The sequence below is a fragment of the Tyto alba genome, unplaced genomic scaffold (assembly GCF_018691265.1).
Source record: "Tyto alba isolate M040663 unplaced genomic scaffold, T.alba_DEE_v4.0 Super-Scaffold_45, whole genome shotgun sequence".
In the NCBI taxonomy this organism is placed as follows: domain Eukaryota; kingdom Metazoa; phylum Chordata; class Aves; order Strigiformes; family Tytonidae; genus Tyto; species Tyto alba.
The window spans coordinates 39751025-39778954 of NW_024881321.1; the positions used below are offsets into that span (position 1 = coordinate 39751025).

Here is a 27930-nt window from a genome sequence, read left to right on the forward strand (position 1 = left end):
AGGCGAGCAGCGCGGTAGCGCCGGCTGGCATTTCCTGCGCGTGGCGGCCTCAGAGCCGCCTCCCTCGTGCTCTCCCTCCTCCCAAACCACCCACAACTACCGTTTTTTTTTTTTTTTTTTTTGAGGGGGAGGGAGAGCTGCTTTTCCCACCCGCGTTTATCCTTTCTACGTCACGGGGGGGGGGGTGCGTCCGTAACTAGGACCTGTAATGTAACTGCAGCGCCCGACGTAACAGCCGCCCCGGGAGCGGCGCGTGCCGCCCGCTCCCTCCCCTCCTCCTCGGACGTCACCCCCGGCCGCAGCCACGCCCCATCGGTGGGCGGGGTTGGGCGAAGCCCCGCCCACCCCACCCGCCGCCGGCGGTGCCGGGGCGACGGGCGCCCCTCCCCCACGTGACCGGAAGGGCCCCGGCCCCTCCCCGGTGAGGCGACCCCGCTCCCTTCCTCGCCCCTCCCCTCCCCGCCGGGAAGCGGTGACGCTGGCGCAGGGCGGGGCTTCTGCGGCACCGGAAGCGGCGCGTCCCAGTTCCCCGGTGTCCCCCTCCCCCCTTTCCCCCTCCCTTCCCCCCCCCCCCCCCCCCCTTTCCCCGCTCCCGGCGGCGGAGCCCAGCGCGCCGCGAGGGCCTGGGCGCTGGCACCGCAAAGGCCTCGAAGCGGCGGGCCCGGGCTCCCGGTGTCGGCGGCGGCTCCTGGTTCTAGCAGGTGCTGGGGGGGGAAGGCGAGCGGGAGGAAAGGCTCACGTCGCCGGGCCGGGGGGGTGTGTGTGTGGGGGGGGGGGGGTGCGGGGCCGGGTCGGGCCGTGGGCGTGTGAGGGGGCGAAGGGATCGGCGGCGGTCGTTGGCGGCGCGGGGTGGGGGGGGTGGGTGTCCGTGGAGGTGCGTGGGGGTAGGGCGCTGGCCCGTGGGGCGACGGCGAGCGCAAACGTAAATGCAGAGCAAGGTGTTGCTGAACAAAAGTGGGGAGGGGAGGAGCCGCTCTCCACCGCTTACCGGCCACGGGCGCGTGCGGGGTTGTCGGTGCGCTTAAAGAAAATAAAATTTAGCAGACTGCTAATTTGCTTGCCCAGTCGCTTATTTTTGTTTTCCACGGCAAACGTCCGCCTTATCTGGTTTTTCCGGAGTTCTCAACACCTGCGAAGTAGCGCGCTGACTTCCATTTGTAACTCGGGGGTGGCCTCTTGCGCTTTAAAGGAGCGGCACGTTCCGCAGAACCTGCTTTGCAGTGTGTGTGCAGGCCCCTGAGATCTTGAAAATGAAAACAAAATAAATGTAAAAAGATACCACGTGCCGATTACGTGTGTTGCCGTTGGTGGTTCTTAAAAGCTTTTCTCACAGCTTTTTTTTTTCTAGTGTGAATGTTTTAATTTCTTTACTACCAGAGTTTGTTCTTTCTGCTTGGGGATTGTGTATCTATTTGGGTTTATTTTATGCTTTTCCTTTTCATCTACTTACATTGAGTAAGTGTTTTGGAGGTTTTTGGTGGAGAGCAAGGTTCTGTAGTTCTCCCAATGGCATACATTAACATTTTTTTACCTTGGGCTAGGGGAACGTTAAGTTGACAGCTTCAGGTATTAAAGCAGCCTGACCTCTCCAGACAATAGTTTACCACTTCAGGCTACACACAGGCTCTTAAAAATGGCTGGGTTTTTTTGGTAGTCAACCTTTGGGCAGCCCTCTTTAACTTAATACGCTATGTTTCTTTTGATAATGTTGGAGGATAACATGGTTATGTTGCCAGAGACTTGCATTATCATTTTACCTTAGGCTGTTTCTCTAATGCTTCCTGGGTTTGGTTTTTTTTTGTTGAAGGTGAGAACACTAATTTATACCCCAGGTGAGGATGCAGTTTGAAAATGCCAAGGAAGCCCAAACTAAAATCTTCTTCACTTTTGAACAAAAACAGGAAGTTCTTGGCATAAGAGATCACTACTATCTCTTGGTAACATGGTTTGCTTCTGCTATACTCTTAGTTTGATCTAATTTTGTTTAGTGGTTATTTCTGAGTTGTGTGCCTTACCTATTCTCAGTTTTGGAAAATGTTGCCATGGTTTTCAGTGTTCTCTTGTAAAAGCAAAAAGGGTTTTTAGATGCACTAATTTGAAACTAAATGTTGGTCCACAGAAATTTCATTTGATGTTTCCTGTCTACATTGTACCTGTGGACTAGAAGTAGTAATTGTATATATTATCTCTTAAATCCATTCCAGTTGTTCAGTGTTGTGCCTTCCCCAGTGTTGGCTAAGTGGCTGTTACAGACCAGTCATGACAAATTAAAAGGTGATTAAACAAGGTCAGCAATTTCTCATCTGCTCTTCTTTGGAGTGGTGAGCACAGCTGTCTGCTGGTTTCTTATAAAAATAACACAAGTCTGGAGTACAGTAAAATTACACAGACTGTTTCTAAAACACTATTAATTGCTTCATAAATTGTATCTGTCCCTTGACAGTGCTTGATTGCAAAGGGGTAGGTATAGTTTGTAGAATGAATATTAGAAGTGTTGCTTGGCATTTGAAGACAGACTTTTGGAATGTTGTGATAGAGAACAGAAATTCTTTTGATTTCTTGTGAGATTGCATCTTGAGCTTAATGAATGCTTTATGCTATCCATTTGCTGTGATTATGTGCTTCATAATTGCTGGTTCATAGAGTATGATACAGGGAATGTGTAGGTAGCACTGAATAAAATTGACATTCTACAGATTAAAAAAAAAAAGACAAACCCCAGCAAACACAAACCAACAGCTTTTATTATGAGTTGGATGATACCTTGTGAAAGTTATAATTTAAGTGTCCTGGAAGTTGTGTATTTCTGAGTACTGGAGGGTGAGGAATCTAAAGTATGTGTTAAAATGGAATATGCCTATGATATTTCACTAAGAAACTAAGAGGCCTAAGTTGAGTGTAAAGCAACATGAGATGTTAACTTGTAGCACTAAATGCCTTGTGACTTCTCTAGAAATGTGAGTGCTGAAGCTTGTATATTTTCATGTACAGGTGATAGAAACCTGTGCGTGACGGGTTTATAAATTGCTAAGTAATGGCAGGAAACACTTGTAGGGCCAAAGTGTCTGAGAGAACCAATAATATGCTGATTACTTGTGGAGTAAGCATCACTTCAAAATAGCTGGGTGCTGTTGTGAATCTCTTTCAGAATGGACTAGAAGTAGAAGCATGCAATTCGATTTATTTCTGCGGTTATTAACGTGCTCATTCTGGCTTGTGTAATCGGGTTGGATATAAACTATTAAAAACACAACAATGGAGTTGTCTTATTGGTGAATGTTAAGTTGCTACCTCTGATATTTGACTATGTGTGTGTGGAGATAAATGGTGGGTTTTTTTCTCTTTAATCAGATCACCCAGAAGACACAATGAGTGTTAAAGCTTTCAAGCTCGTTTCTGCTGTCGAGCGGGAGATGTTAATGGGAGACAAAAATTACATCAACATCGAATCCATTGAGTGTTGTGGGAAGAACCTCTATATTGGAACCAATGACTGCTTTATCTATCACTTTCTGTTGGATGAAAAGATATCAACAGCTGGGAAAATAACTTTTGCTGCCACCAAGCAACTGCATAAATACCTGGGCTTGAAGAAGCCTGTGAGTGAGCTGAAAGCAGCCTCTGCCCTCACCAGGCTTCTTGTGCTTTGCGACAACACGATAACACTAGTTAACATGATGAACTTGGAACCTGTCCCCACTGGTGCTAGAATCAAAGGAGCTGTGACGTTCACATTAAATGAAAATCCTGTGAGCGGGGATCCTTTCTGCGTCGAAGTCTGCATTATCTCGGTCAAGCGGCGGACCATTCAAATGTTCATGGTGTTTGAAGACAGAGTCCAGATAGTGAAGGAAGTGTTTACTCCAGAGCAACCCTGTGCTGTGGCCGTAGATGGTTATTACTTATGTCTTGCACTTACTACACAGTATATAATTTTGAACTATAATACCGGCGTCTCCCAGGATCTATTTCCTTATTGCAGTGATGAGAAACGGCCAATTGTGAAAAGGATAGGCAGACAAGAGTTTCTGTTGGCTGGCCCCGGAGGCCTAGGTGAGACTAAGGATTGTATTTTTTTTTTTGCAGTTTTTTTTTAAACTTCTCTCTCTTAATTTCTCTCAATTTGGGAAGAAAAGCTTCCAAATCAAGTGTCGTGCGCAATAATGGTCATTTTCTTCACAGGGCTGTACTGGAATGTTGAGATAGAAAGGTAGATGGTAAATTTTTGGTACTAAGTATTATTATAACTCTCCTGCTTTTTTAATGCACAAAAATGTGATTATTTGTATTTTAATCATGTCTGTAGAAAGCTTCATTTCTGTATAGACATCTAACAGTAGTAGTATCTTGCAGCCCAGAGTAAGAAAAAAATTGGCTGGTACCAAGTGAAACTTCAGAGGCTGATAGCCTCTCTGTATTGACTAGCCAGACTGGGTTTGAGGAGCCCCATGTTGCTGTAAAATTGTTAAATTAGTGTAGATGAGGTTTTTTTTTTCTTCAGTTGCTATTCAGAGGATTTTTTCCGAAGTCCATTTTATAGATTGCAACAGATTCACAAATAGGTACGTTGCACTACAGTGCTAGTAAGAGATGTTAGTGGAAGTAAACAGTATCCTAACTCCCATGGAAGTAAACTCCATCCTAACTGTAGATGATGTCAGATACTACCCAAGTTTTATGCTCCCATTTGCTTAATTTTTTTAGTACTATTTTTCAGCTCCGTATTACAGACTATAATAGTTTAAGTATTGCAAAACAGAAATTGGATCATATGAAATAATGCTCTTCTCTTATAGACAGGTGATTGTAAAGTCTACTGCTCCTGTAATCTATCTAAATCAACAATATGCTGTGAGGTCAGTAATCCTGAGCTTTTTTTGGAAAATCTGCAATATCCCAGAGCTGAGGGACCACAGGCAGAATGCTTTCATGCTGTTTACCATATGACTCTCCATTTAGGAGGTGCAGTTTAAGTATCTTCCATGACACATCAGGAATAGCGTGACACAAAGATCACAACTATTTAGGCCCTTCATTCGGTGATCTGCATGGATTTTGGCTTTTTAATATAAACTCCGAAGAAAAGGAGGAGTACAATCAGTTGTTTATATTGAGGTTTTGTCTTGTGACCCGAATGTGAGATGTACATCAGCTCACCAGTTTTTCCTGAAAGAAGTAGAGTCATTAGAATATCAGTGTAGGGAAATCAAAGGTATTCCAAGATGAACTTGTTTTTCAGACACAGGGCTTTTCTAAGCCATCTTGGTTGCCCACTTCCTATTAAAACTGTTAGTTGTTTTAAATGCGAACATGTATTTTTGGACATTAACCATTCTAGTAGTGCTATGAAAGTTCAAATTTGTGAATTGACTGACTGAAAGTATTCCCTTTTGACATGTTTCTAAGGCGATCCCGTTCTTTCTTTAATCTTTATTTGTCTTTTTAGGAATGTCAAACCAGAGTCTGTTCATGTGGGTCATTTCTTCCTCGGTTTAAGAGGAATAGATATACTTTCAAAAGCATAATTGTATTTAGTCAGAAAGCAGAATTTTATTTACTATTACTTGCTTTTATCTGGTGTCCTGGAAGAGAGCTATACAATAAGACTTTTACTCATAAAGCCCAACGTCCTTGTGTAAGTAGATTGTCTTGGAGTTAGAATATCAGCTATGTGGTATCTTAAGCAAACACACTTCTGCAGCTCTAACTCATGCTATAAACTTCTATTTTTCTCATAACACAGGCAAAGTCTATCTTGTATGAGCTCAGAAACCTTACAAAGACTGCGTGCTATGGATTGTATAGTTTTTCTTTGCCTAATTTAGCTTGTGGGTTGTCTTTTTTTTTTAATCATCTGTTCTCTATTCCCTTCCCACTGTCATTTTGACTAGTATTATCCATCTTGCTGTTCTTCCTTGGTAAAATTCTTAGTGTCTTTAACACTCGTCTCTAAAGTTGTGAAGATGTTTGAGCACCTTTATAATAGATAAGCATTGTGTATCTCAGCATTTGAGGTAGGCCTTTGCTATAAAGTGAATGGACTTGAAAAGGCTTGATGTAAATCTTCATTTCTAATTTTGGTTTGCTTTTGCACATCTTATTAGTTAAGACATGTTCATTTGGCATGTGGTAAAGCATCCATGGTAAATTCAGCCTCTTTTACTGAGGTGGATGTATCCTGCTTTAATATATTAGTCTTTATAGTGTTTGAAGTGACATTTATTTAGATTAATTTGTTTTTGAGTTAAGACTGGAATTTAGAATGGCAAGAAAGCAGCTGTTTAAAATGGTAATCATAAAGTAAAACACCATTGAGCTTCTTGGGTATGTAACCTTTTCCCTTACCTGGACTCCTTGCATTTAAAACTGATTGTTAGTATTTTTCATAGTTGATCCATAGACTTAACCATTCGGTACTTTGTTGGCTCTACTTGCAGCTAGTATATAGCTCATTGTTTCAAAAGGAGGAGGAACTTCATTATTTTTTTTATGCATCTTCATTCTGTCCAGTAATTTGTTTATTGGGAATTGAAAATCAATTCTTTCTGATTATGTATGAAGCTATGCTTACCAAAATTCAGTTTTTAATTTCTTGAAGCTCTTGTTGCATGTTTCTAATCAGATTTCCTGCCATACAAAGCCTTTAAGTTTTTTAAATTTCATCAAACAGTTCTTAGATATTGGCACAGGGTGTGCTTTCTAGCACCAGTGGGAGCAACTGCCCCAAAATACCAGAGGCCTCAGCTCAGACCCAGCTCCTGAAGGAGGAGGGTGCAGCTCTTCAGGTCTTGAGCTGAAGGGAGCGCCTGGTGCCTCTTGTGGAGACTGGGGGAGAGGGAAACGTTGTCCTTGCCTGCAGGAGGTGTGTGCTTGGTTAAGGATTTCTGTTGCTAAATAAAGGAGATGCAGGAGGAGGTCAGCAGAATGCATGGCATAAGAGATGACATAAAGGAAATTGAACCTTCTCCAGGACCCAGGCATGAGCCTGAACCCCCAACTGTACTGAGGGAAGGGCTGGCTGAGTTTCTGCTTGTTCTGGGATGGTAAAGGCTGGAAACTTGTGACTCCTCATAAAATGAAGAACTCTCCTCTGCCTGCAGGTCTGCTTCTGTAGAATATGTTCACTGTTCAGCAGTTGCGGATGAGAAGCAGGAAACTGTCCAAAAAATCATCTGAGCCTGTATAGTGCACTAGCACCAGGAGGAATTAGCAAGTTAGTAGTAGTGGGAGACTCTCTCCTATTGGAGATGGAGGTTTTCTCATCAGTCCTGCTGGTGAGGAAGAACAGCTTGAGGAGGAGTGGGTGGATTGTGCAGGTCACCAACTGATTGCACGGCTTGTGGTGATGAGGGATTTGGCTTTTATGACTGTGGATCGTGATTTAAGGAAGAGATGGGATCCACCAGGCCAAGTGAGGCAAAAGCATTTTTGGCAACAGGCTGACCAAACTGGTGAGGAGGATTTAAAGTAGGAATGGTGGTGGTAGGCTGAGTTGGCAAAGAGACTTCGTAGTCAACAAACACAGCTTAAGAGGCCCTGCTTCAGGCATATGCACGCAAAGATGTCTGTACAAAACAACATGATGGTGAAAGCTGTCTCACTTATTCTGGGAAATCAGCACAGCTGTGTGTTAACAGCTAAGGCTAGGGGTTACCCTTTACATGAGAGCAGCAGAAAGATGTGGTAGTGTGCCTTAGGACAAAGGAGGAGGCAACTGAGAGTTTATGGATTAGGGTTGGAGGGCACACTAACATGGGTGACACTGGTGTCTGCTACAGACCCACCTTATCAGGAAGAAGCTGTAGGTAAGGCCTTTTCAGACAACAGGAAGAAACCTACGTTTGCAGGTCCTGGTTCTTAGGGAGCACTTGAGCCACTCCAGTACCTGCTAGAGGGGCAGCACAGCAGGGCACAAGCTGTTCTTATTTCTGGAGGGCATTGATGGTTACTGAGGAGCTGATGAGAGGATGTGCTTTGTTGAACCTGACTAGGGATGTGAAGGTCAGGGGAGCAGCCTTGCTACAGTGTCCATGAGGTGGTGAAGTTCAGTACCCTGAGAGAAGAGAACAAGGCAAAAAGATCACAGGCCTGGACTTCAGAACAGCAAACTTTGTTTTGTTCAGGGACCTGATTAAAAGAATCCCACGGGAAATAGTCCTGGAGAGGAGTGCCTCCTCCAAGTTCAAGCATGGTTCATCCCAATGAGCAGAAAAACAAGCAAAGGTGGCAGGAGGCCTACATTAATGAACAAGCAGCTCTTGACTAAACTTCAATATAAAAAGGAAGCAAATGAGGTGAAAGCAGGGATGGGTGACCTTGGAGGAATGCAAAGTCCAAGCATGTGGGATGGGGTTAGGGAGGCCACAGTCCATCTGGCATTGAATGTGGTGGGCAACAAAAAGAGCTTCTACAAGCATATCTGCAGCAAAGGAAGGCCAAGGAAAATGGATACCCACAGCTGAATGGGGTGGGTGTCTGGTGCCAAAGGACATGGAAAAGGCTGAGGTGGTTAAGGCCTTCTTTACCTCGGTCGCTACTGATACGATCTACCTTAGGAAATCCTTAGGACCAGTGGGAAAATGTAGAGCAACAAAAACATGCCCTCAGTAGAGAAGGATGAAGGTTATGGAACGTTTAAATAAACTGGACAGACAAATCAGTGAGACCTGATGGGATGCACCTATGAATTCTTGAGTATGGTGGTTGGTGTCATTGTGAGGCCAACTCTTGGTTATCTTTGAAAGGTCATGATGACTGGGGGATGTTCCTCAGGACTGGAAGAAAACAAGTATCTTCACTCCTGTCTTAGATGAGCAAGAGAGAATGTACAGGGAACTACAGACATGCCAGCCTTATCTCAGTCCCCAGAAAGGCGATGGAGAAAATGCTCCTGGAAGCTATTTCCAAATATACAAAGGAGAATAATGTGATTTGAAGTATTCAACATGATTTACAAAAGGGAAATTGCCTGACCAGCCTGATAACCTTGTATGATTAGGTGCCTAAATTGGTGGGTAAGGGAAGAGCAGTGATGTTGTGAACTTCAGCAAGGCTTTTGGTGCTATCTTCCATAACATCCTTGTAGACAAACAGATGAACTAGAGAAACAGTGGATTAAAAGCCTGGCTCAAAGTTTTGTGGTCAGCTGGACTTCGTGTCAGTGAGGCCAGTCACTACTCATGTACCCCAGGGGGCTGACGGTGAGGTCAATACTAGCATCTTCTTTAACAACATGGATGGTGGGTCCGAGTGCACCTTCCAGCAAGTTTTCAGATGATACAAAAGTAGGAGATGTGGCTGATACACTGGGGAGTCGTGCTGCCATTCAGAGGGACTTTGACAGGCTGGAGAAATGGGCTGAGAGGAACCTCATGAAGTTCAGCAAAGGGAAACATCAAGTCCTGCACTTGGGGAGGGACAACCCCATGCACCAGCACAGGCTGAGGGCTAGCCAGCTGGAAAGCAGCATCTCAGGGAGGGACCTGGGACAAAATGACCGTGAGCCAACACTGTGCCCTTGTGGCAAAGAAGTCCAGCAGTCTGCTGGGTTGCCTTAGGAAGAGCGTTGCCAGCAGGTTGAGAGAGGCAGTTCTTCCCCTCAGTCCTAGTGAGACCACATATGGAGTGATGGGTCCAGTTCTGGGCCCCTCTGAATTGCATGGAGTAAATGCACCGAAGGACCAGAAAGATGACTGACTGGTTGGAGCATTTTGTGGAGAGGCTGAGAAAGCTGAGACTGTTCAATCTGAAGAAGAAAAGGTTTGCAGAGATCTTGTCAATGTAGGGGGGGAGGGGTGGTAATGAAGACAGGGCCATACTGTTCAGTGGTATTGTATCCAGTGAAAGGGTGAGAGGCAGTCAGTACAAACTGAAATACAGGAAATTCTATGCAAACACAAGCAAAAAAAAAAAAAAATCCTCATTGTGCTGGTGATCAAACCAGGAAACAGGTGTTGGAGAGGATGTGGAGTCTCTGTTCTTGGGAGGTACTCAACCTGACTGGGCGAGATCTTGAGCAACCTGTTCTAGTTGACCTTGCTTTCAGCAGGGAGGTTGGACTACGCAGTCTCCAGAGATCCCTTCCTGCTTCAAATATTCCATGATTGTAATGAGTAAAAAATACAAATTTTTAATACCTAATTTTAGTTTATTCCTTTTGCTTTTCCAGAATAAGCTCTTCTTAGTGCATGGTTTGAATAGTTGTATAGTTGACTGAGTAGATGAAGAACTGAGCCTTACAAGTTAGAACAAGCACACAGGTACTCAGCAGAATGATTCGTAGGTTATGCAGTGCCTTTTCTCATAGCTGATGACACTGCAGAAAGCAGGGTAGTCAGCAGTTAACCAGCATGTTCCTTTCTTGTTTTCACCCACGTGTAGTATTCCTCATGCTGTCAACTTTTATGGCAACTGGAAGTTTTCATATTCCTTTTTAAGCAAGTAATAATAAAGAAGTTTTAATTCTTACAGATATTTTCACTGAGATGCTTTTTGTTTTGAAACAAAATCTACAGTCTATTCCACAGAATCCTGAGTGACCTGATCTGAGTTGATCGTGCTTTAAGGGGGTGGGGGGTGAACTGGATGTCCTTCAGAAACCCCTTCTGACTTAAATTATTCTATGATCCTATAAATTTCTAGATCTCTTAGTGCTCAGAACAGTGTAGCTATGTTTTGGGTAACTCTTGTAACCTTTGGATAGCATATGCATTTTTAATACAGAATTGATTACTGGCTTCATCTCAGTTTCATCAGGCACATTCCTGTACTATAAAAAGGCCATGGTTTGTGATTGTAGTTGTCATGTTTATTGTTATCCTTAAGTGAGAGCTGGATGAAGACAGAGATGCATCATTCTACCACAGAAATCCTAGCTATTAAGGGCAAAGGGATGTAGAGAGACATTGACTTGGAAAAGCACTGTGTATTGCTCTGCATACCCTTTTACTTCCATAGAGGATTTTTTTTTAATTACCTAAAGAGCAGCTCTGTCATTCAAAAAAAAAAAAAAAGTTTTTAAAATAAAGGTTTTACAATATTTTTTTGAGAATGTCAGAGAAATAGAAAATTCTAAGATTTAATGTTTTAAATATAATTAGCCCTGAGTTTACTACTGGTCAGTATGTATTTAACTCCAGTTTTCTCACACTTTTTGAAATAGGATTACAGCACAGAGGAGCAACTGGAAAGCATTAAAAATGATTAATACAATCTGCCTGGCATAAAATTCCATCTCTGTTCCGTAAGAAAATCAAAAACTGTAGAGGAAATCTGGAATTATGTATTGTGGCCAAAAAAAAGTATTTTCTGTAAGGCAGTCTGAAAAGCTGATCGTATAGTGAAAAAGCAACTAGCACTACTTGTTCATATCAGCTGTGAAATTTTAATTTTGTGTTGCACCCTTAGTCAAGCAAAAGGGCTGATTGTTTCAAAACTGCTGTAAAGGATCTAGAAGCTTAGTCTCTACACCGTAATTCTGTAAAAATCTACAACCTTCTGTTTTCCTTTTTTTTTTTTTTTTTTTCTCTTTTTTTTAATTCCAAGATGGTCCTCCTACCCGGCTACCCTTGTCTCATTATCTTCTGTTTGGAAGAGATTTTGTAAATTGAATAACGTAATCTTTTAATCTCCTCTGTCCTTTAGAGCTCAGACTTACTCTACCAGCTGTCAAGTGGCTCATTCCTGCCAAAGAACAATTTTCATGGGCGTGTCATTTTTAATGGCCTGAGAATAGTGGATTTAAGGGGTATGCATTCATGTTTAGAACAGAAGTTTTACATAGTGCTTCACTATGGCTCAGCTGGCAAAGGGTTACTGAACTAGGTCTGAAAACGTTGACTGGAGTTTTTCTTCAATTAATGTCCAAAGAGAATTGGGAAATACCAAATACCATAAATAGAGAACCTGTGGTCCAAAAGCAAGTCAAACTTTTATTAGACTAGGAGAAGGAAGGAGGACAGAATAGACAGGAGGAGAGAGAGTGGCAAAGGAAAACACAAGTTAACTGAAGATTGAATATGGTTATTTTGAAGACATCATAGGAGGTATCATTGGGATATTTAAAAAGTCTTTACTCTCTGCTTGGCTTTTGGGAAAATATGCTTTATACTCAGCCTCTGCATTTTTTTCAAATGATTGAAAATGCAGATGCCTCACAGGAAGTGGCTAATTCCAAGGAGCTGGATCCTTGTTCTGTGAAAATTTTGCTGTAGCAGAAGTGGAGAAGTATAAGTAAACGATTGTCTGTTAGCTAAGATGCTCTTTAGACACTACAAGGAATAAACATGCCTGGATTGCCAGATAGGTCAGGCAGTGCGGGTCTGCAGCCTCCTGCTAAGGCAGTATTGTTTGAATGCTGGGTCTCACTAAATATTAATGTTCTGAAATGAATTCAAACTACATGGCATCATTCAGATTAAAAAAAAATCTGAAGCTTACTAAACTTGAATAGTTCTTGCTGGTTTATTTCAGTATTCCTCTCTTTTTCAGTTTTTGGTGTTGTCTGTTTCTGTGGTGAAGGAGAAAGCGGGGCAAAAAAAAAAAAATCATTGAACTCAACTAACCAGCAGGTTCCTAAGGTCCGGGGAGGTATGATGCGGTTCCATCATGCCCCCTGACACTGCATCTGTTCTTCTGAGCCTTTTTATTTCTGTGCCTTGGTATCCATGCTTCGTATGGGGAAAACAACAGTCTTCAACTGGCACGAGCCTCAGGCTTTGTTTTTCCTTTTTTGTAGGCATGTTTGCAACTGTAGACGGGATTTCACAGCGTGCCCCTGTGCACTGGTCGGAGAATGTGATTGGAGCAGCGCTGTGCTTTCCTTACGTGGTTGCTCTCGATGAGGAGTTCATTACAGTGCACAGCATGCTGGACCAGCAGCAAAAGCAAACCCTGCCTTTTAAAGAAGGTCACATTCTACAGGACTTTGAAGGTATTAAAAAGGACACCTTTTTGCATCAGTAATTCAGGAACAACTGCTGCTGTGGGCACAGTCACTTCAGTTTCTTTTTTAAACAAAATACCTAGCAAGCATGTTAACTATTGAAACTTTTATTGAAAATGCTTTCCTGATTAGATGCTTGCAGACTACGATAGTAAAACTTCAGTCATCTAAAATATTCCTGATTCTGACAAAATGTATGCTCATTAAATGTACTCTCATTGTCAAGTTAATTGTTGGATAGGAGTCTGCGATTGGAGCGTTTTTCTTGTAACCTGATTATTTCTTTCAAAGGAACAATTCATTTAATGTTACGTGTTAATAATTGTGAGCTACAGGTATTTGTCCACTGGCTATCTTGGCAAAATTCTAACATCTTCAAAATTGTTCTTTTATATTCCTTTCTAAAATACCTGTGGAAGAGGTTTAAAATGGGATATTTCATAAAGAATTGTTACACAAAAAATACAAAAAATTCTTTTGATCTGTACTGCAGTTAAGAACTCTTAAGTGTGAAATACATTGTGTTGCTATTTTTTTCCAAGAGAGCTACAAGCTCTAGTATTATGAACCATATGTTACTTGCTACCTTTGATGTATAACCTACAATTTTCTAATGTAAGTCTGTGGAAATATCTGGCAGTTAAAAGTCCCTGTCATCTGGAATCTGGGCAGTAGTTTCAGTGGTGGCCTTTACAGCTTAGTTCATCATAAGAGATTATAGCCAGTTTCATTTACTCGGAGTGGAAGGAAATCCGCTGTAAATAAATAAATTTACCATTGTCTCTGTATTTCTGAAGTGCAATTGACAGGTAAACTATATGGTAGCAACAAAGATAAGTTTTGGAACTTTAACACTGTTTAAGTTCTTGTATCTTAAATAGTGAATCTTAAAGCTTATTCCTGAAGCGTATTTTTTTCTGTAGAGAAAGTAAACTGAATATATCTGTTTGCTCTATCTAGGAAAGGTGATCGTTGCTACTAATAAGGGTGTGTATATCTTGGTGCCACTACCACTGGAAAAACAGATTCAGGATCTTCTAGCCAGCCACAGAGTGGAAGAAGCCCTTGTTCTAGCAAAAGGAGCTCGAAGGAATATTCCAAAAGAGAAATTTCAGGTCTGTCCTTCCTTTAATTTTCATGAAAATATAAATTTCACAGTGGGGCCATGTATACCTGTGGTCAAGTGACTAGCGAGGGTAGGGGAGGAATTTACACTGAAAAGAAATCTAATACCTTTTATGGTTTCAGCCTGGGGAAATAGATGTGCTGCTGAATTGTCTTGTGCTTATAAAGGCTGGGATATTGGCAGGTTGAATGCTGTTGTTCTGCTGGGGTTTTGGTGTTTTTCAAGTGTGTAACTTGAAAAAATGGAAAACAAACTCGAAAAACTAGTGATAGAAAATCCAGTGTGTTGCTTCCTTAGTACTAGGTTCAGTTATTATTTGTTATTACTGTTTAAAAAACATACTTTATTTCAAAAAAGAATTGTAAGGTTTTACTTTTCTATATGCTAAACTCCACAGTATTCCAACTTCAAAGTTAAATGATGGGAAATCTAAAGCAAATACATCCTTCGTCCAAACTCATACAAGTAGTACTTATACTGGTGTGTAACTGAATATTTAAGATTCTCGTGTGGCAAAGTATCTTAGTAACTCTTTGATTAGAGTGTTGATTTGAGATTTGTATTCATTTCTTCCTACCTCTGGTTTATATTATTGTATTCTACATATTCTACTGTGTTTAGTCCTATTTGTCATTTAGAGACTGAAACTTGGAAAAAGAAGCATGAAATCTCTGCTTGCCAAGTAGGTGAACGAGTATTTGCCTCGGTGTCTTTCCTTTTGAAAAAGCAAAATTTGATCTGTAACCTGCAGGAAATTTGGTTTGTTTTTTCTAACGTACTTTGGAGCATTTTGTTGCCATTAAAATAGTACCTGTTGCATTACTTTAGGTTTGTTCAGCAAGATGTAAAGTTTTGAACATGACTGTGGAAAGTACAGAATTGCAATGGTCCAAAATGATTCAGTCTATCGGGATTTTTTTTTTTTTTTTTTTTTTTTCATTTCAAGAAGCCTCTAATTTCTTGTTATTGAAATTTTGGTCAAGGCCTTTGAAAAGCAGTCATTAAATTAAATTAAATTTATATTAGCTTTTATTTTGGTCCTTAACGCCTCCATTGAATGAACAGCTGAGAGGCTGCTGGAAGTAAAAAGCTTGGCCAGAGAAGTGTTTCCATCCTTTTGCTAAGGTACAACTATCTGGAAGTACAAGAAGCTGAAAAGCATTTAGGAAATACAGAGTTCATGTTCCATCATGTTTTGCCTTGCATCTTCACTTCTAACTTTTCAATCTGTTTAAAGAAGCAAACTAAAATCCTGCTGTGAGGACAGGGTGCATGATCTAATCGATGTCTTCTATGTGTGATGACCTCTAATTCTCCAATTATTTTTTTCTAGTTTATGTAGATTTAGTGTCGGAGGTGTCTTTCTGTGTGTGTCACAGGATGAACTATGTGATGTAGAATCTCATTCCTCCTAAGTTTTCTTGCATTTAGGATTTTTGTCTTTAGGATAAGTTATGTTCTGTTCACATGTATCTTATGTGCACAGTGTCTGTCTTCCTGAAATTACTGTTTCCAAGACATATTGTAAGTTCTTTCTAACTTAATGTGTTTTTAAGGGTGTTCAGATACTTTGAGTCAATGTTATAGCTGAAGAACAGAGAACATATTACTTGCAAGCAAAATAACCTGTTCTAGTTCTGGGCAGTATTTACAAACTGATATTAACCAGCTTAAATTGATGGAGTCTCCCACTGACTCATATTAAAATGAATCAACTTGGCTGAGTTGTTGAGACATTAGTCCAATTTTTCAAAGCTTATCTGTAGTTGGAAGTATAACGTGTTGAGCTTCCTTTCTCATGTACCTCTGAAAGTTAATGCTCCCATTACAGGTTTGTTACAAGCACATCAGACTTTCTGTTACTGTAGTCTCACATAATACAAATCTGATGGACTTCAACCAAATTACATGCTTTACATATATCTTGGCAACGTTTCTTTGGCATATTTTAACTGATCACATAGGTGCTCCCTTCCTAACTCCTGTCTAAGAGATTTCTTCAGGTAATAGAGAGATAATAGGTATCTTCTAATAGATGTCTTTGGATATCTATCTTGCAAGCTTTACTGATTCCTGAGTAGCTTTCAAGCCCTTATTTTGCCATTTTATATGAGCAGTGGGAAGGAATGCATAGGTTCGACATTAACACACTTGATCCAGCCACTGTAATTTATCTATACAGAAGAGTGATAGAAATTGTCTGGTACGTGTAGTATAGTGCCCACTTTATCACATGCTGTTTTAATTTCTGCAGTTTGCAATGGCTTTTGCCATCTTATGTGTGACTTGAACTCAGTCATGGCATTGTAGGACAGTTCTTGATGACATGTTTTTTTTTTTCCTACAGTTCAATACTGCATTGTCAGTGCATGCATACACAGATGCATGCTCTCTATATATATCAGCAATATTATTTCAGCATAAATATATATATGCTGATAATGCAGAATGATACTGGGATTGAAACAGTAAAGTACTGTCCTCAGAACTATTTGTATAGCCAATATTTAGTTATTGGAAAGAAGCAGGTCATGCATTAGTAGCTCTATTTAACCCATGGTCTCTGCAGACTGCAAATTTATCTCTGCAATATTAGATGAAAATTCTTTGTCTTTGAGCATCAAGAATTACTGCTAGGTAAAAAACACTAAGCAAAAGTGTTTTAAGGAGATGGCTTCGCTAGATATCATTTTTGGTAGAAGAATACAAAGGCCTTTCTACCATGCTACCATGAAATGACTGAATACGACTTACTAATTTTTCAGGACAGATGAAGTTTGCAGAAATCATGGTTGATGGTAGTGAAGACCTTGGTTAGATTGACACACATCTTGCATAGGTATCTCTTTTTTTTTTATTATTTTTTTTTCCATCTAATTTCTTTTTAGTTTCAAAAAACATATTAACTGCACCCAAACCTGATGAAAAGCCAAAGTGACTTTCTAGAAAAAAATCTTTTTGTCAATCCAGTTAGTAAATCTGCCCATTCTATAAAAGATTTTTCTAGCAGTTGAGAGAACTAAGGCCTCACTATACCTATAGCAGCTTCAGCAGTCATCTTTGTTTCCTAGTGATTTTTCAGTTATGAATTAATACAAATCTTATTTCATGATTTTATAATTAGTTTTTTAATGTGGATTCAGTCAATAATAGAGAATTTGCCTAAAGCACTTCAGGTCCTACGGTGGTTCTTCAAAAATTATATGGGAATAAACAACGTGTTGAATTTTGACTGGGTGTAATTTAGTACCTTTTTAAAAAAAGCCTATTGTGGTATTCTGGTGAACGGGTCTGGAAGAACTCAAGGTGTTGCTTCTGTCATAAACCAAAGTTAACTGTATGTGGTTGGCATATAGGCCTAGCCCATTTTTAAAAACCTATGAGGAAGAGAGAATATTTAATTTTCCACAGAAAGTCTGGTCTGTTGCTTCCATAATCTTTATCACAGGACATCTTAATGTTTAGTGTTTATCTTGTCAGCTAAAATTAACCTGGATACTCCATATCCTGTTGTTGCATCTTTAACAGGTTGGGAAGGCATCTGCCTGTAGACATTCTACAGCATTTTTGTTGGGTGGCTTTAAGGGACAAGTGAAGATATGTCAACATTTAAATGAAAGTGAATACCACTTATCAGTTCAAATTTAAAACTGATTCCTTGGGCCTATATTTACACTATCAATGAGTTCCTTTCAACTTCTAGTTGAAAAGATTGCTGTACAGACTAAGGTCTACAATTAAAGCAGTATTTTCAGTGTCTTGGATCAAATCAAACTTAATTCCTATATCCTAATTGAATAAATAAGTAAATATTAGTGGTCACTCCACTGCAAAGATTGAAAACAAGACTTTTTTTAATACTAGTTAGCAGGGTAAGAAATGTTTGTACTTCAACCCTCTTTGGAAAGTCTGAGGCCAGATTTTGAAGCTTTTCTGGTGCTACAAGATGCAGATAGTTGCAGATTGAAATCCTTTACCAGAATCCTGAAGAATGTGACCATATGGGTATTCATCAGTTCACAGATTACCATTTATTGATGTAATAACACAGCTATAAATCCAAAATATTTTGGATATTTTGTGAATTGATCACCTGTTTTACTTTATTACTGTAATTAAATTCTCTTTTAGCTTTAGTTAATTGCATTTTGAATTAGTACACTTGGATGTAAAGCATAGTAACATTAATTAATATAAAGATGTCAGGAAATATTGTTCATTCCTTTTTTTATTGTTACATTTGCCTGAAAAGCCATGCCAGATACCATTTCCCTCTGTTTCCCTTTTTCTCCCCGATACTGGTAAGGCAAGTCTCACAACCTTACAAATCAGTAGTTTTTAATGATCAAGATTAAGTATTTCCTTAAAATAATCCATTAGTACAGCGTACACAGACTAAATGGACTTAAATCAAGCTTTTCTCTTGGTAAATCCATGATCTTTAATCAAGGTGAAACTTCACCAATTAGAATATCAGTCCATGCTACTTGAGGCCTGACACTCTTCAGCAATTCTTGCCTGGAATACAGTGCTAATGTATTGCAGTTTCTCTGAGTATGTTCATTGAAAATGGGAATCTGTTATTAATAACAGCATGCATGTACACTGTTAAACATTAGGAAGCTGTAAAGTCGTGAGCAACCTGAAGGGAAAGCTGAGGGCGTGTGGATGTAGCTAGGTGTATTTGCAAAATACTGGTGGTGTCACAAACAGTGGATGCTTTGCAGAGCACAGTTTAGGTTCCTTGCTTTTAGTAATTCTCTTTTGCTGTTGGAAACATTCTGGTCTCGAGGGTTTCATTTAATCTCATGGTAACTAATTGGCCATTCAGATTAAATAAATACCCAGCATTTAAAGTAGTTCTGTGCTCTTTTTCTAGTGACCCTCTTGTAAACTTTTTGCTGTCTAGGCATGACCTTAACAGTAAAACTTCATAACACATAGCTTTTCATATGGTTTATTTGTGCTCCTCTTTTTAACCATATTTTTATGTACATTGCATAATGTACTGCATATTGGATAAATTGAACTGCTTCGGAAGTATTTTTATTTAATAAAAAAAATCCCCAAAACCTATCAGCCAGAAATACGATCATCGGCTGGTGATGAGACTATGAGAATCACCAGCAAGGTTGTGCAGAAGTGAGATGAGATGGGGAGAAAGTTGGTTGTGTGGGACCACACCTGAGTTTAAATCTTCTTTTGTGCCTGATGAGTCATGGGGATCTTCAGAGATGACCAGTGGCTTTTTCATTTGCAAATACCACGAACAAAAACTTGAGACAAGTCTGACTGATGTCAGATAAGTCATTATTTGAATAAGAAAACTTAAACTTGCTATTGGTTGACTTTGCTTTTAGTAAGTACTCCTGAATAGTGTTGTGTTCCACACGCTTTTCTGTAAGAAACTGAGTCTGGGCAGTAGATTCCGTATATTCAGGTACATACAATTTAAAATGCAGAGGATCAAGGCTTTGTTTTGCATGTAACCTGACAGGTCTGGTTGGAGATCATGTGTTCAGTGTTCTTGGCAGGTAGTTTTTTCAGTAGTGACTAGCACTATGTAAATAACTCCTTACAAATTTAATAAACCTTTTTTTTCCCCCCTTCTCTTTCATAGGTAATGTACAAACGAATCCTGCAGCAAGCAGGTTTTATACAGTTTGCACAGCTTCAGTTCCTTGAAGCAAAAGAACTCTTCAGGTAATTGTGTGACAAGAAGTTTATTAATTTATCTTCTTTAAATAAGGTGTTAGCATTCTTGATTTTAAAAACTTTGTTGCTTAAATGTTTTTTTGATGCAGATGTGAGTTCACTGTGATAAAATGGTTTTGTTGGGGCTAAAAGCAGAGTAACATTGAAACAACTTTATAACTGAAGAGTTAATGCATCTTTTTTTTGGTATGCTAACATACAATAGCATTGAGGATGTAATCCTGTAGTCTGAGTGTTGTATTTTTTACTTTATGCCCATGAGGGTTAAGGCTTTATTATTGAGTTTGTGCTGTGATTTACAGCATGAATATTACCTGGTTCTTTTTAAATTATTTTTTACTAAGGAAAAAAAAAAAAAAACTTGACAAAGTTACAGTTTGAATATTACAATTTAAATGTTATTGACACAATTGCTCTGTTTTTTTTGAGGATACTGATAAATACTGAATTTGTTTTAACACTTGTTCTGCTAGGCCTTTTCCAGAAGACAGATTATTTGTTCTTGAAGTCTGTACTAACCTTCCCGATTTAGCTGTTTCAGCAGTCTCTTGTTTACAAATTGACCTTGGTACTCCACTTTCATCCAAAAAATGCTGCTCATTATCTTTATTTTACCTGATAATTTAATTTCTGCTAGCTGTGCCTCATTCTATGATGAGGAGCAGTCCGGAGTTAGTGTAATCCATGCTGACCACATAAAATAACTCTCCTGGTTGTCTGCTGAAATTCGCTTTAAATCAGTTTAGAGTCCATGGAATAGGATTAAGGTTAGACAATTTGCTGTATATTGTAAGAGTGTACAGTAATAGCAAAAAAAGTTGTCCTTGGGTTTATGAAAATGTATCAAGGAAAGTAAAGCTTTGTGGAATGTTACTATTGATGAGGGACTTCACCATTTTGCCTCTTGCTCACCAGGATAATGTGAGACCCTGGGCTTGAATGGGCAGTGTACTCTGTGTGAAGATTAGTGGATGACAGGAGCAGCCTGAACAGCATTTAGTAGCAGGTTGTTTTGGCCACAACCACTTTGTGTATCACCTTGTAATTTTTGGCGTTAGTGAGCAACTTGCAAATCTTCCTCCTCCCTGTAATCTTCCAAACACTAGACTGAATCGCTGCTGTGCTGTGTATCTGAAGTAGAAGTACAAGCTGTACATAGTTAGGAATCCTTTACACCATTCCCACAAAGTCCTTCATGTGGCTTTCCAATGGACTATTTTTTAGTGTGGCTAGCTTTGGTAAAATAGCTTGTTGAGGTTGTACTGCCTATGGTGCCTTCATTGTTTAGGCTTGGTCACCAGACTTCTGTAGCTCTGCAGCTGCCTTGGTTATGTCTGACACTTCATCTTTTTTTCTATCACTTTAATTGACCCTGCCTGGCAATAATGCCCTGTGGGGTATGATCTGGGGGCCCTGCCTTTCTGGCAGTGGCCCAAGGATCTTTTAAAAGCGATGAAAAGGGGGATATGTATCTTGCCGGGAGCTCCAGTCACCTTGTGAAAGGAGCTAAGACCAGTTATGCAGCCTCCATCCAACTAGCAGTCCATCAGACAAATGAGTTCTAATGAACAGGATTGTAGCAGCTCCTCTATATAAAGAAACATGCTTCACAAGAAAACGTGCTGTCCAGACATGAATTTTGGAGCTGAGTCAGCATCCCAGGGGTGTTCCCTTCCTGTAAAAGCTGCAACTTCAGAGCAGAACAACTGTTCAGGAATTGCTGAACTGCTGAGAGGTCAAAGCAAAGCAAAGTTTTCTGTGCTTTTCTTCTGGCCAGCTATACGTAAGCTATTCAGAGTATTTTGGTGACTCTGAAAAGCTTACCAGGTGCCCTGATTTTCAGCCCTGGTGAACACAACTAGTTCAAGTAATACCTGGTTATGCCCAAATATACACTCAGTCTTGTTCACTTTATATTTACTGATGCTCACAGGAAAAATGGAAAAGATAGTGGCAGTCTATGCAAACACTTCTTCCCATCCCTGTGTGTTACTCTGCAGGTATTTCAAACTAGTGTTAGTCAGAAATAGCTTAAGTCTTAAAATGCCAAAGGGAAACTTGGTACCTATCTGAGAAAAGATGGATTTAGCAGTGGAACAGTATGACAGCAGTACCTCCAAGAATTTGGTGTGATGTGGGCCTACTTCTGGCCAAATATGAAGTGAGGTTGTCTCCTCAGAGAATATCTTGGGGATATTATTATATCAGGGAAAATTATTACATTGGACTAAAGGTCTCATTTTCTTGCATCAATAATCCTTCTTGGGTAACCTTGTCAAGATACAGTTATATGTTATGCTTAACTTCATAGTTGCTGAATACTGAAACTTTTAAGAAGAATACTTCCCTGCTGAGTTCCTTTTGGTTATGCTGATACTTCTAAATACTGAAGAAGGTTGACAAAAAGGAAGTATTAGCTTTATTGAAATTCAAATAGCTCAACAAAGGGAGGAGAACTTTCTTTAGCTGGATCCATTAACCTTAAACTGAGCGAGCTGTCACAGTGGGGCTTCTTTCATCTGACAAATTCTGTTTTAAGCAATAACAGAATGGTGACCGTGTTATATAACTGTCATTTATGTATTATATTTTTGCTACTTCATGTTGCTATCATTGGAGGCTTGCATGCAGTTAGACCAAACAATGATGTTTAGCAGGCTTTTTGATGAATGTCTTGCTGAGATGTTGGTAGCTGTCACAGTGAAACCATTTCTCTCCAGTGTGTTTGGTAATGTCCTTTCACTGGTTAGGTGTTGCTTATAATCTAACATGACAGATACTGGAGCTTTTCTAAACTTTGTGGCTGTTTAACAAATCAAAATGTTAACTCTTTTGACGGTGTTGTCTCACCTGGGAAAGGCTGAAGAGAGACTTACAGCTAAAGTCTATCCTACACTGGAAAGGTTAAAAAATTGCTGCTACTTATACCTGGAGACACAAGAAATAGGACTCGGTGTGAGATTTGCATCTTAAATGTAATTAAAGAATATAAGCTTCTATTACAGTCAGTGGGATCTAGGCAAAACAGCTAAATCACGTAAGCTTCTTCGACATCTCTGATATCTGTAAATTTAAGGGTCTGAACTTAGGTCTAAGTTTCCTGAAAACTTCTAGATTCTGCCTGTTGCACTGTTTGTATATACAAAGCCCCAAAAGACCTAATGCAGAATTACTCAAAGGGAAGTTTCCTCTTAACATTGATAGCTTGACTTGTCTTACGAGCCTGTTTTCTACTTTGTGATAAGTTGCTAGCTATATTTTTCTAAACCTGAGATGCTGGAAGCTGAAGACTCAGATGTGTTTTTCATGAGAGACGAGGTCTTCCATAGCTGCTCCTAAACTGTTGCCTCCAAATGTGATGGCAAGAGCCACAAGACACCCACAGATCCCAGGACCCATAAGCCTCGAGATGAATGTTAACCATTCGTGTGGGTGGGGTCACTGTTTAGTACTCGATATTTTTTTGAAGTTTGTTGTGGATGATATTGTGCTTTTAAGGAGGCTGCTTGATTGCTGATTACCAGTGCTGTGGGGAGAGCTAAACTGTACAACGTGAGCTTGAGTCAGACTTGCTGAGAGAACCACTGGTGATTCACAGCCCAGGGTTCGGGTGAACCTGAGTTGGAAGATGGTTTCAATTCTCCTTTTGGAAACAGATGGTCATTAAGGCCAGAATCCATGAAGTTCAGAGATGAAGTAGCTGAGAGCTTCCTCATCTAGAAGAAGTTGAATAGTAAGATGAAAGGATGCAGAAGCTACTGTAGAAGTTGGAAAATGTTTTAAAACTTACTAAAAGTGGCACGTTAAGTATAGAATTTTTAATTTCTTCATCCATCTCTATGATTGTAGTCTCCATCTCAAGCTTAGGCTATCTCCAAATACTTGGCAGCATAGCCAGCAAGGGAACCAACGTTTATACTTGAATTTCTGTGGATTTACGAAGACTCCTTTCTTTCACGCTAATTTTGAATAGCCTGTTGATGTTTTTCAAGTCATGGGTTAGCTTTTGTTCTAAAACAAATCAGTGAAGAGCCTTGGAGGGGAAAAAATATTATCTTCTTTCTTTAAATTGGGATAATTTTCTAATGTATTACATCTCATATTTTATCTGATGGTCCTCAGGTCTTAAACTTTCATGAGTAGCTGGACTAGTTAAAGCTGCCATTAGATTACTGTAACAAGTTCATACTGAAAGCCCAAACTGTGAGCCATCAGGCCACGCCACTGACACAACTTCCTACTTCTTGGTTATTCTGCCTCTTAAAAAAAAAAAAAAAAAAAAATCTTCATCTTCTTGTGTTGTGGTTTGAGCCTGGTTGGCAGCCAACCACCACGCAGCCACTCTCTCCCCCTTCTCTTCCGGCAATAAGAAGGGACAGATGAGCCAGGCTTGGGGTTTGAGATAGGACCAGGAGGGGAAAATCACCCATTATGGTCATTGTCAAAAGGCAGACTTGTTAGGGGAAGAAAAAAAGAACATACATTTATTACAGACACTAACAGCACTTAACAGAGTAGGACAGTGAGAAGCATTGCCACATCTTGAGAACACCTTCCCCCCACCCCTCCCTTCTTCCTGGGCTCAGCTCTGCTCCCGATATCTCTACCTCCTCCCCCAGGGGCGCAGGGGCAGGGAATGGGGGGTGCAGTCAGTGCTGCTGATTCTGCCATCTGCAGTGGGGGGAGCTGCTGGAACTTGTTCCCCCTGCTCCAGCGTGGTCCCCCTCTCACAGGAGACAGTCCTCCACAAACTTTCTCTGACGTGAGTCCCTCCCACGGGCCGCAGCGTTCCCCACACTGCTCCGTCATGGGGCACCAACTTTCTCCAACTGGATTCCCTCCCACGGCTGCAGCCCTTCCCGAGCTGCTCCGGCGTGGGACACCCCCGCATGCTGCAATCCTCCCAGCGCTGAATTACAGCAGCGGGGCTGCCTTTTCCCATGAGACCCCGGCCTTCTTTGGGCACAGCACCTTGGTCAACCAGGCAGAAGCCACAGGCCATAAATCAATGTCTGCTCCACCGTAGATCTCCATGGGTGGTGGGGGGGGCCGCCCTGCCGTCTCCCCACAGGATACAGGGGGGTCTCTCTCCGGCACACCTCCCTCCTCCTTTCTTCCTCCGTTCCTCCACTGACCTTGGTGTTCACGCAGCTGCAGCAACTCCTCCTCACCAGTCCCACTGCTCCTCACCACATCCCTTCTTAAATACGTTATCGCAGAGGCGCAGCTGATGGGCTCAGTTTTGGTGCAGAGGTGGAGCTGACTTCGAGCTGGGGGAGCTTTGAGAAGCTTCTCACAGGGGCCCACCACTGTAGCCCCCTCCCCTGCTACCAGAAAAAAAAAAACACCACTCATTCAACCCAGGACAACTTGTGAGTTCCATCATAATGCAGATCTGAGAATTTCAAAACCAAATATCAAGTCTGAAAAGAGGGATTAGAAGGAAATTTCAGCTGCAGAAATCTGCAAAGTAGACATGAACACTTTACTCGTGGTTAGAGGCTGGCCTTTCTAGTGTAGAGGTGGTTTTTAGGCAGTAGGAGGTCTGTACAAATCAGAAAAGCTTTACTATTCAAACCTCTTCTCACAGGAAGGCTTCCCGCGTTCATATTTTAGTCTGTTGTGGTTCTCTATTGTTTGTGGTGTTGTTCCTATGCTTTGCAGTCACTAGGTTCTGGAACAGGATACTTGCTGCTTTTAAATTTGCTGTTACTGCTGTCTTCCAGAATTCCATTCTTCTGGTATAGATTTTTATAGCCAAAGGACAACAGTATCTGCTGCTTTAAAAGTTCTAAATAGGTGTTGCCATGGTGATGCTTTCTACTAGTTCATATTTCCTGGATGATTTTGGAACTGTGTCTCTGGCAAGAAGTGAACAACTGAGGGCATACCCCACTTTACAACAGTAAGGAAGAGATGAGTCTGCCTGTGAGGATCTTTCACACTTGATTGCAGAAATCTGCTGCTTTGTCTACTTCCATGTCTATGACTTGTTTCTTACTTGAATTCTTTCTAATCAGGGTTGTGAAAGGAAAGTCTTTTGGAAGTTGGTGTTCACTGGATAGATAAGAACTATTTTTTTAAACTTTTATTGTTAACAAAGTAGTAACTAACCAGGGTTTCTTTTGGAGACCTGTCAGTTCATTTTGATTTTTTTCAGCAACAGTATCTCCTGTGTTTCAGGAATGCTCATCGTTAAAGGTTAATTCTGAATAATGACTTTTGACAGTGAAATAAACCCCCTGATTTCTTGCTGTTCTTCTAAAGCAAGGCCTGGGAGGAGGAGTCATTCTAGCTGTGAAAATGGAGGAGTTGTTTGCCACGTGTGAAAAAACTTCTTCTTTTGTTCCTCTGTCACAACATACGTTCTTCAAATGTTGGAGGAATTTCTTCAATCTAGGCTGAGAGAAGAATGTTTTGTGTAGCGTATCTATGTTACAACTTGTATAGATGCCCTTCACATGAAAAGTGGAAAAGCCACTCCATAGTATCAGACATCGATGTAGACCCAAGACCTGTGCCTGTACAACAGACTACTACTTACTGGTTAGACAAGATGCATGATCAGTATCCATGGTTCATTTTCAGAACCTCCTTAAGAAGTGAGCCGAAGGAGGAATCTGGGGGATTTCAGGGTTGGGGAAAACATTTTTGTCATCCAAACACATGTTCTGAAAGCCATAGTTTACTACGGGAAGCTTCTGTTTTCTACAGAATTACACTTGCAGTCTTTGTGGCTTGCCTGAAAGAATTCACACTCTCCACATTTTTTTTTTTTTTTTTTTTGCCTCCACCAGAAGGTTAGCTACCGTAGTGTACTGATGGAGTCTAGGAGAGTCCTAGAAGCTGCATGGAGGCTACTCAGCCGATTTTTGTATATGCCACAGAACAGCTGTGGGATGTCAAAAGCAAAAGGCTGCCCAGTCTCTGAATTCTCAGAGCTTTTAATGTCTAGAGGAGGAAAAAGAAAGGTCTCCCGACCCTAAGCATATGCGAGCACACATTCCCAGTATGTTATTTTTTTGTGCCTATGTATACTTTTTCTTTCTTTTTGCTTCATCTAGTTTGACACTGTAATTGCAGAAGCGGCCAGCTTGATGTCCGGGAGCTGATCTCTCTCTACCCCTTCCTGTTGCCTACTTCCTCTTCATTTATACGGTCTCATCCCCCTCTGCATGAGTACGCGGACCTAAACCAGCTGACCCAAGGGGACCAGGAGAAGATGACAAAATGCAAAAGATTCCTCATGAGTTACTTGAATGAAGTCCGCAGCACTGAGGTTGCAAATGGCTACAAGGAGGACATTGACACGGCTTTACTCAAGCTATATGCAGAGGCAAATCATGAAAGCCTGCTGGATCTGCTAGTTTCGGAGAACTTTTGTCTTTTAACAGATAGTGCTGCCTGGTTGGAAAAACACAAAAAGTGAGTGGATTTTTTGAATATTGCACCTTTGAGACCGGAGGGAAATTTGTCTTGAGTGCTACTGGCTTCTAGAGCGTGTTCAAATCCTTGTAGTTTCTGTGCTTTCAGGTCAAAAGACAACTTGGTCTCACTTGTCAGCATTTAAAAAGGTGTTAATTGACAGTCTGAGGTAAAGAAAATGCATTCTGTCTTATGCTGGTAAATACAGAGTTCTCCCTGAAAGTTTCTGTGTCCAACACAAAAATAAAGGATTGGTACAAATTTGAGGGGGGGGAAGTTATTTGTTTGCCCTTGTGACAGTTGAATGACACAGTTAGCAGTGCTTGGACAGAATGAAAAGATGCCTCAAAGCATCTACTACCTTAGGTAGAAGCTGTTAACCAACTAGTGGCTTTAAAATTGTAGTTGCTTATACAGGGAAAGAGATCTTAATTCTGAATTGTGTCTTTTCTGTGCTCCCACTGATCCACTGAAAGGAGGTTGCTTAAGATGACTGCAAATGACTTCAAATTGGAAATGCCAGCAGGTGGAGAATTAGCTGTTTGTCATTAAGCAGGAAACACTAGATAGATAGTAAATGTGTAAAATACAAACTCCAGTCGTAGGTAGTGTTTCTGTCTTGAATTGAATTTCTTTAAACTGTGTGGTGGCAGTACTAGCAACTACAGTGGTGAGAAGTCTGTAATTGTGTTTTCGTTTATTTCAGATGTTTTGTTAAATC

The 27930-nt window shown here is 40.7% G+C and overlaps 1 protein-coding gene across 2 annotated transcripts in view; it reads left to right on the top strand.

Moving 5' to 3' along the window:
- Positions 1 to 302: 302 nt before the first annotated feature.
- Positions 303 to 27930, top strand: part of TGFBRAP1 (transforming growth factor beta receptor associated protein 1) — a 40333-nt gene continuing 12705 nt past the window's right edge. The window contains exons 1-7 of one of the 2 annotated variants that reach the window (XM_032997080.2): positions 303 to 701; positions 1808 to 1937; positions 3352 to 4053; positions 12737 to 12931; positions 13904 to 14058; positions 19690 to 19772; positions 26868 to 27209. In XM_032997080.2, the coding sequence (XP_032852971.1) occupies positions 3369 to 4053; positions 12737 to 12931; positions 13904 to 14058; positions 19690 to 19772; positions 26868 to 27209 (1460 nt within the window). In that variant the 5' untranslated portion in view covers positions 303 to 701; positions 1808 to 1937; positions 3352 to 3368. The remainder of the gene's footprint in view (positions 702 to 1807; positions 1938 to 3351; positions 4054 to 12736; positions 12932 to 13903; positions 14059 to 19689; positions 19773 to 26867; positions 27210 to 27930) is intronic. The other variant, XM_032997079.2, reaches the window with a different exon arrangement.